This window comes from Littorina saxatilis, linkage group LG11 (genome assembly GCF_037325665.1).
Source record: "Littorina saxatilis isolate snail1 linkage group LG11, US_GU_Lsax_2.0, whole genome shotgun sequence".
NCBI lineage: Eukaryota > Metazoa > Mollusca > Gastropoda > Littorinimorpha > Littorinidae > Littorina > Littorina saxatilis.
Window position 1 is genome coordinate 18,391,760 of NC_090255.1, and position 8,987 is coordinate 18,400,746.

The 8,987-nt window shown below is 38.1% G+C and overlaps 1 protein-coding gene across 1 annotated transcript; it reads right to left on the bottom strand.

The window, feature by feature from the left end:
- Window positions 1–1,311: 1,311 nt before the first annotated feature.
- LOC138979924 (uncharacterized) lies at window positions 1,312–8,189 on the bottom strand. The gene is made up of 7 exons (XM_070352701.1): window positions 7,964–8,189; window positions 7,277–7,327; window positions 6,339–7,065; window positions 6,016–6,107; window positions 4,976–5,132; window positions 3,902–3,986; window positions 1,312–3,199 (listed from the first exon to the last, which is right to left on the bottom strand). The coding sequence occupies exons 5-7, from the start codon at window positions 5,058–5,060 to the stop codon at window positions 2,581–2,583; spliced, it is 789 nt and encodes a 262-aa protein (XP_070208802.1). The 5' UTR covers window positions 5,061–5,132; window positions 6,016–6,107; window positions 6,339–7,065; window positions 7,277–7,327; window positions 7,964–8,189; the 3' UTR covers window positions 1,312–2,580.
- Between the last annotated feature and the right edge of the window lie 798 nt (window positions 8,190–8,987).

An 8,987-nucleotide genomic window follows, 5' to 3' on the forward strand; every position in this document is an offset into this window, starting at 1 on the left:
TCCGGATCTCAACCCAATCGAACATTTTTTAGTCCAAGCAAATAAGAGAACAACGTTGAAGTGACAATGACTAGGTTTAAAATGTCCCTTATCAGAAAGTTCAACCTCAGTCCTTTGATGTTTATTAAACACATTTTCATATAAAGTTGGCGCTTCATATGGAAAAGTGGCTTTGAAATTGACCCTAATCCTTCTTTGGGCTCTGTAAATGTCGTTTGGGGCTATGGTTGTAAAACGGTATCTACTGGTCACCCCAATGTATAAACTGAAAACTCTTTCTGCACCAGAACACGCAGAAAGGATTGTATCTGCCTGGTGTCTGATGCTTTTCAAAATCCCCAACCACTAACACCTTCAAAACGGACATTAACTGACACTGTTGTTTTTCCCTATATAATCCTTACTATTTTTCCGAGACGTCGTCGTGTTGTGTATTTAGCTTGCCACAACCTCATACATGGTCCTAAAAGTTAAAGTTGAAGAAAATACTAAAGATAAATGAACAAGCTGACGCAGTGTCATTCGCACCGCGAATCCCCCCATGGGAACATACTAAAGTCTGGTTCCAAATAGGCTCAATTTCCTTCTATTTCTTTGTATTTCTGCCTCGTAGGGGTAGGGGTGTTCAAACCAAAGGCACCTTTAAACCAAAATTCAAATCACACATCTTACAATACTAAGACACTCAGCAGTGAAAGGGTGTCTGCTGGTAAAAAATTCCAAACAATCCTAAAAGTACTTCACTACTAAACGTGCTTTTAAAAAGAGCCGTTATTTTTCCCTCTATAATCAGTATTGTGTTTTCTGCGAACATGTAGTCTATTTAGATGGTTGTCATGTGCACATGAGTTGCTAAAGCGTTTTCAGTTGGGCATATGTCGAAAAGCAAAGAATTAGCCCTTTGAAAACCATCAGAACTGTCACACAAAAATAACATTTACCTATCTCACCAACTGACCAAACATAGGGCTTTTCCTTATGTATTATGTATTGTCGTGTTTTTTGTAGCATACTTGTGAAAACAGCCACCACTGTTGTAAATGATACTTTAAAGAGCATTATTTCATTTTTACAGTTGAAGGACAACCTGGACTGCCGTATATTACAGCTGTTTTACAATCAGCCAAAATTTTCTTAACAAACGTATGTTAAGAACAACTCCCATAGTGAAATTGAAGGAAAACAAAGTGAAAATCCCCCTGCCGTAGAGGAGCTAAAGAATCAACAATAAACGACTGCATGGATAGCTTGATGCACGAATGCATTGCGGACATGTTTGTCTCCAACCAAGAGAAAGTTCCAAATCTCACAGAATCATCCGGGCTTTCAAGGCTGTAACAGTAATTATGTACTTGAGACAAAACTGTACATTACAGCCACAGTTATGGCCGCGTTGATGAGCAATTAATTTCTGATTATTTTATTTTTTCCTTTGGTAAGTCAACTTCATAAGAACCAAGTCCCACTGAGCCAAATTTCTCGATTTCTCCGCAGAGCATTTGTCAACTAATTGCAACGAGTTTGAATGAGGTGTAACTTTGCGAGCCAACCTTGGTTCAGCACGTGTTTCGAAATGTCTCAGCGCCTTTCACATCAGAGCACAACTTTAAGTTTGTATGTGAAAGCGTTGTGCTCTGTGGCAAGTACTCTGTGCTGCGACTCGGGAATCATGTGAAATATAGAGCAATAAAATATTAATTTCTCCTCAGTGCAGCCATAATTGTGGCTATTTTAATTTGCCTTATTTACAACATGAATGAGACAGTCTCTAAAGCCTAGGTGATTCTGTGAGGGAGACTTCACCAACATGCCCCATGATTTTGAAAGCTTTGAACAGCTTTTGAAACCAGGTAAAGAACACATACTTAATAATAAACTGAGACACTTACAAGTTACACAATCAACCATGATTACCACAATGGAAACAATATCTTGGACTTTATTCATCTGAAGTACAAGATCCCAAAACTGAATTAAACATGCAAAAATGGAAAATTAGATAAAAACAATAAATGCAATCAAAGGGTATTTAAAAAAAAGCACAAAAAAAATATCAGTTGTGAAATATTCCCCGACTATGGCAAACAGTTAAATTTAATCTTCTCAGGCCAACTTTTGTGTGCTCAAACATGCAAATCACCCTTCGTAGTTCTTATTATGATGTGATCTTACGCTAAATGTCAAAACCCTAAGATCTGCCTTAGAAAGAATTACATGGAAAGAAATATCAAAAATGTGCTTCCAGGATTTGATTTAAAAAAAATTCTATTTCTTTTATGTAATTACATATAAAGTCTTGCAATTGGGACTATTTCCAAAGGCTAATCAGAGCAACTAGCAAAAAAGTGAGAGAAAAATCAAGAAACCTTACACTACCAGTCTTGATACAGTTGCCTATAATAATTAGGGCTGGTTTCATTTAAAAAAAGTTGACATCTCTTGCCTGAAACTAAGTACACTTCATAATTTAAATTACCACTATTTTAAAACCCGATTAATTTATAATTCCATGCAAAGAATGTAAACTAGTATTGTCAGTCAAAACCATGCAACATGAAGAAAGTTTGGATCAAAACAGTGTTAACTGGCAGGCTGAACTGGCAATGTAATCGTGCAAGTGAAAGACAGGAATACCTTCTGGTGCACTTTTTCCTCAACAAGTGTGAGGGAAATGACATGCTGGATGAGGGACAGCTTCTTCCACCTGCACTTCATGATGGTGGCATACACCATGCCAAGCACAGCGGGCAGCTGCTCAAAAATGGTTCCACTGTGCTGTTTCTGAAGAGGGACAGTGTAGGCGAGCAAAGTATCTAGCAGAAGGTGGTTGCGTGAAATCAATTCATCAACGACAGTGTCCCATGAGAGCCCTTTGAAATCTGAGTATTTTTTCCTCTGCAGGATGCTCCCATCCTGTTTGCACATTTCATTGGAGACTTCTCGCATCTGTAGCAAGAATCCCTCCCACAGCGCGACTCGGAGCGAAGGTATGTCCATCAACTGTCTGGCCACCCCTGCTAACGTCTTAGTGTCTAAAGCCGCCCGCAACAGGGACGCTTCTTCTTCGCTCAGCAGTCGTTCAGCATCTTCATGTGTACTGTAGGTGTGAAGCTTCTGTGCCACAGCAGAAGGTTCCCTCGACTGTTTTCCAAACTTGACTGCACTCAGTGGAATCCTTGCTGTCGTCTGGTGGCTTGCACTAAACACACAACAAAGACATTATTGATTAGTTGTTCTGTTCAGACATAAAATCTGTCTGAAAATTTAATCAATACTGTTGCCTAATTTGTCTGCCTTCCAGAATTACATACCAATCCATTTAAGCGTTCCATGAAGCACACCGTCCGTTTTTATTTGTTTTAGTTTCCCAATACTTTTTTTTTTAGTCAAAACAAGTTGGAACATCCAGTACTGTTTTCAACAACTTCTGCTGTCAGTTGCAGTGCCACACGGGGACTCTTCTGACTGTCCAAAGTTGAACTGTGTATTTAAGTGGTCGCAATAATACTATACATGTATATATACAGGTCACAACCACATGCATACACTTTAACAAAAATGCTGAAGCCAACTGGTAGCAGTGAGTTAACATGACAGTTCTAATGTTTTATCTGTCTGTACATACAGACAGACAATTATAATAGGTTTACATTTTTGAACACATATGCTGAAATTACTTCTATGTAGAAAAGATAGCAAACAAATTTGAGGCAGATTAAGGGACTCTTGGTAGCAAGACAATTTTCACATACCTTATAAAAAATATATATGTACATACACTTGTACTATGACAGTTCAATACATTGAGGCACAGGAACATGTAAGTGTGGAACTTAGCATGTGATAACACTAATATGGAAAGTGTGTACTGCTCAAATGTATCTGAAATTCATGTACTGACCAGCTACTGCTTGAGGTTGTACTTTTCCTTTTGGTGTACATGGTCCTCGTCTTTGTGTCATAGTACCTTGAAGCACAGCTAGCACCTAAAAGCAACAGTCACAACATTGGGCTAGCAACATTTGCAGCTTAAAGATGGATTAGTTCGTTGAAGTCTCTCTCACAGAATCACTCAGGCTTTCAGGGCTGTCACAGTCATGGTGTAAATAAGACAACCTGTAAATTACAGCCACAATTATGGCTGCACTGAGGAGAAATTAATATTCTATTGTTTTATTTTCAAACCTCTTCAGTCTTGAGTCACAAAACCAAGTACTGGCCACAGAGCAAGACACTAGCTGTCACATGCAAACCGGCACTTTTGTGTTTGATCTGACAAGCGTGGCAGAGCGTGGGGTCCATGCTGTGCAGAGATCGGTATGCAAACTGCGGAGAACTCGAAACTCGAAACATTTGTCTCAGTAGGACTGTGGTCTTAAAGTTTTCTAGGAGAAAAAGCGAAAATTTAAATATTCAGAAATAATAGCTCATCAATGCAGCCATAATTGTGGCTGAAATTTACAGGGTGTCTTAATTACAACATGACTGTTACAGCCTTAAAAGCCTGGATGATTCTGTGAGAGAGAATTAACCGACCTTATGTATCTTTAATGAGAGTCTATAAAAAAAAAGAGCAATACAAAATATTTTTTAATGACACCAAGTCATTCTGTGAAAAAAATAAACTACTTTGCAGAACCAATTTTTACACTTTGCAGTCTATACATGGGGACATCACCCACGCTCCCTCAACTAGTGATTTTTGGTGTTTAAGAAAATAATAATACAAAATAAAAAAAACAAGACCTAGTGGTAGTGTGTCATCAGTTAGCATACCCATTTTGAAGACAATTGCCATATTGTAACAGCAGCACGAAAATGTCCTTGTTATTATTGTTAGTGTCTGTCAGCCCAGTAACGTCTTTGTCAAACTAGCGGAGGCATGTGACTGAGGCATCTGATTTACTAAACAAAAAGTTTAAATACTTTTAATACTTGTACTATGATACTGCTTCAAGTTCACAATATCAGTTACCTGTCCGTTGAGTAGGAAACTCTTCTGAGAGTTTTGCAGCACACTCTTTGAAAAACAGCATAGTTCTGTTGCGCACATTCTTCATCAGTTCATGAAGCCTTGCCAGCTCCTCAGCACTCCATGGAACTTTGGGCTGGATCGACCTCTTGTCCGCTTTCTGGGCAAGCCAAAACACAACCACAAACGATCATAAAGTTGCTTTGGTTTGTAACATATCTGATTTTTTTTAATTAAAATGTAAACTTGATCAGATGCAAACTATGGTCATTCAAGGCAATAGAAAGTGTGATGCCTGGCCAGCTGCACCAAAGCAGCATGCAAATCATAACAAAGAGTGATGATTATTATTAGTACAGTCTGTAATCACTACCAATACATACAGAAGCAGAAACAAGTATTGGCCATTTCTGGTGTTTTTTCTTTTCTTTTCGGGGGTCCCGGTTGCATCTTATTATCACCACCAGTTTCATTCTGCTTTTTCAAAGTGGTTTAGGTGGACTTGAGGCACGCAGGATTTAAAAACAAGATACACCGGTCAGGTCAGAAACTTTGGTGGTTTTTTTGGGGGGCCTAACGGTAGCTTCTAAGTCATCTCTGTCTGACAGCTAGTGTGCCATTCCTGTGTGTCTCTCTGCCTCTACATAACATAACATTAAAAAACATAACACAACTCTTTATTAGTGCATTACACACACACAGTCAATTAAGCTTCTCTAAAACAAAAAGTATAGACAAAAAGCAAAAAAAGTCTTCTTATGCAATATATTTGACTAAGTAATTCACCCTCCCCAAACAGGTAACTAAATTCTGGCACACTTAAAAGTACTCTTGAGTGGTTGTGATTTGGTCACAACTCTACACTATGACAAGCCTTTTTGTGAGGACTGCACTGTAATCTCTTTGGTAAACATAAGAAGAAAAGCACTCTGAGGTCATCCTTGATTGCCTTCATGAAATAAAACTGCATGAAATATATATCAAGCCTTTATGACTTGGATGAGGACAAAACTAAAACTGAAATTAATACACTCTATATTTACCACATGGAGTGGCTTCTGAGCAGAACTTGCATCCTTCTTGACAGCAGTGGCCCTTCCCTTTGTGTTGTAGAACTTTGCACTACAGCCAGCACCTAGCAGTATCAATCACAACATTGAATTAGCAACAGTAAAAGTGAGGCATTCAAATTGTGAGTTCTTGTTGTATATAAGCATAGTGAATCATTTTGTAACATTCACTCTTTACCACAAGATACTTAATGCAGTGTGAGGTGTCAATAAGACTGATTGTCCAAATAAAGATATATATGTAATTCATTAACCTGAAACTTTAAAACTTGACAATGTCATGTCATTCAACATACCTGTTCTTAGGGTGGAAAACTCCTGGGAAAGGAGTTCAGCACATTCTTTAAACAAGAAGAGCAAACGCTCGATCGAGTCACTTTCGCAGTTCTGAATATTATATGAGGCATCAGATGGACAGGAAGAAATTGCTATTCACAACACAATGAGTCACGTTCACATAAAATTTGAGCCCGGTCACTTTTATAGTTTCCGAGAAAAGCCCAACGTTAAGTTGTGTGTTGCCGAACAGAAAAGGCTAGTTATCTCCCTTGTTTTTCTGATAACGTTCGTAAAAGGCTACAGATGTAAATACTTTGATGTAAAGAATAATCCTACAAAGTTTCAATCACATCCGATGAACTTTGTCAAAGATATAAAATGTCTAATTTTTCCTTTGACGCTGACCTGTGACCTTGAAAAAGGTCAAAGTCAACGAAACCATCGTTAAAGTGTAGAGGTCATTGGAGGTCACGACTAAACAAAATATGAGCCCGATCGCTTTGATAGTTTCCGAGAAAAGTCCAACGTTAAGGTGGTGTCTACGGCCGGCCGGCCGGACGGCCGGCCGGACGGCCGGATGGCCGGCCGGCCGGACAGACTAACACTGACCGATTACATAGAGTCACTTTTTCTCAAGTGACTCAAAAACTGGTGGCTCCTGCATGGGTTGCTGCTTGCAAGATCATGCAGCCTGGTAATTTCAGGAACACTCCATGCTTGAGCTTCTGACTTTCTCTGGGGTAGCTGAAACACACACAATCACACACACACACACACACACACACACTACATAACTTTTTTCCATTATATATTTACAGTGGATGACAAAGCATGTAATACACACTATGAGATATTATTGTAAGACATTTAAATCAAGAATTATCCCCCCCACCCTTCCATGGAAATCAGACAGAAGCACATCAAACAGATATTGACCAATAAAAAGCATTGTTACCTCAAAGAGTGGCTTCCGGACAGACCTTGCAGAGACTTTGCCTGCAGGGGCCTGCACAAAGAGATAACAAAGTAAAGAAAGCCACTGAATATTCAGTTTACTTTGGTTTATCAACAAATTTAGTGAAAGAAAAACATGCTTCAATACAAATGCTTGACGATAAAGAATATTATCTGAAAATAATGATATGTTAACAACAAGACAAGTATTAATCAAATGCAACCTGAACTACTGAACAGCCAATTAAATAATTAATGTCAAATATCATATTCATCTTGTTATCCTAAGAATGTTCAAGTGCCTTGCTATTTTCTGCAAGAGTTAAAAGAATGAAGAGAAAAAAAAATTAAGTCTTATGTTTTCATAATCTGTCTCACCACTTACAAAAATATGTTATTCAGTTTGTGTGTTGTTCTGAATTAAAAAACAGTATGACATAAAACAGTATTAATACTATGGATACTTCATACTTAATAATTCATAGCACTGTATTAACACTACCCCTCTCTCTAAGATCTAAGTAAGATTTACTTTCAGACAAGATAAAAAAAAAATAAAAGAACAAAAACAGAACACTTGCATATGGCGACTTTTTTTAATTTTTTCTAAGAAACGACCTGGACGAGGAATGCAAAGAACACCAACAGCATTTAAAGTAATTTACACCATGCATTATAAGTGTATTACCTGGCGTTTTGATTGTGGTGTATGTCCAGATGGTGACTGTAACACCCTTTTTGCAGAAGATGATCTGGTTTCATCCTGTGATATGATATAGTTAAGCTGGTGTTAATGAATTCATTATACATAAAAAAGAAGAAAACGAAAAAGATTTTCAGTGCACAATGAAGCATTTCAAACAACAGATTTGAACTGAACAATTGTCAATGTATGGAAGGTTATATCATTGATCCGATAACGAATCTCTGGTTATATCTAATTGGTACGTTTTCTGGAAGGGGGTGGGGGTGTGGGGGTGTTGGGAGTCTGCGGGCCAATTACTTAAGTTGCTGGCTGACGGGTAATATATTTTGGACATAATCTGATAATGGTGGTCTGGTGAATGCAAAGATGGGCTTGTTTCATTCAGTGGTCGATCAGTCTACACCAAGATGATAATTGCTGCGTCTAAGGAACATGCTACTGGTTTGTGTTGCTGAAATGGGTGCGTCTAATTACCCAAATGAACCCAAATGAACCCAAATGATACCCAAATGAATCCAAATGAACCCAAATGATACCCAAATGAATCCAAATGAACCCAAATGATACCCCAATGATACCATTTATATAATATTATTCCATTCAACTCATTCATATCCACTCCGGCGTATTGTGCAGAAAGCTGTCTCTCTCTCTCACACACACACACACATACACAGGGAAAAGTATTTGAAATAAGCATAATTAACATTTTGTAGGTTTTATTTAATATCTCAGAGCAAGATAAAAACACATCCCCCCCCTCTCTCTCTCTCTCTCTCTCTCTCTCTCTCTCTCTCTCTCTCTCTCTCTCTCTCTCTCTCTCTCTCTCTCTCTCTATCACATGGATATAATCAATATAACTCACGAACCACAAGAATGATGACAGCATACATCTAAAATGGGATGTTAATTTATGATAAAAAAAAAAGTTTTCATTATTTGAGCCGGAAAATTGAATTGCTCAATAACCAATCCATAATAAAATCTCTCTCTCTCTCTCTCTCTC

What these genes read in the sequence shown, in the direction of transcription:
- LOC138979924 (XM_070352701.1), bottom strand. Translation starts at nt 5,060, where the DNA reads ATGAAGAATGTGCGCAACAGAACTATGCTGTTTTTCAAAGAGTGTGCT. An exon ending in GTTTCCTACTCAACGGACAG is followed by an intron (nt 3,987 to 4,975) that starts GTAACTGATATT and finishes TGTTGCTTTTAG; the next exon opens with GTGCTAGCTGTGCTTCAAGG. An exon ending in ACAACCTCAAGCAGTAGCTG is followed by an intron (nt 3,200 to 3,901) that starts GTCAGTACATGA and finishes TTGTGTGTTTAG; the next exon opens with TGCAAGCCACCAGACGACAG.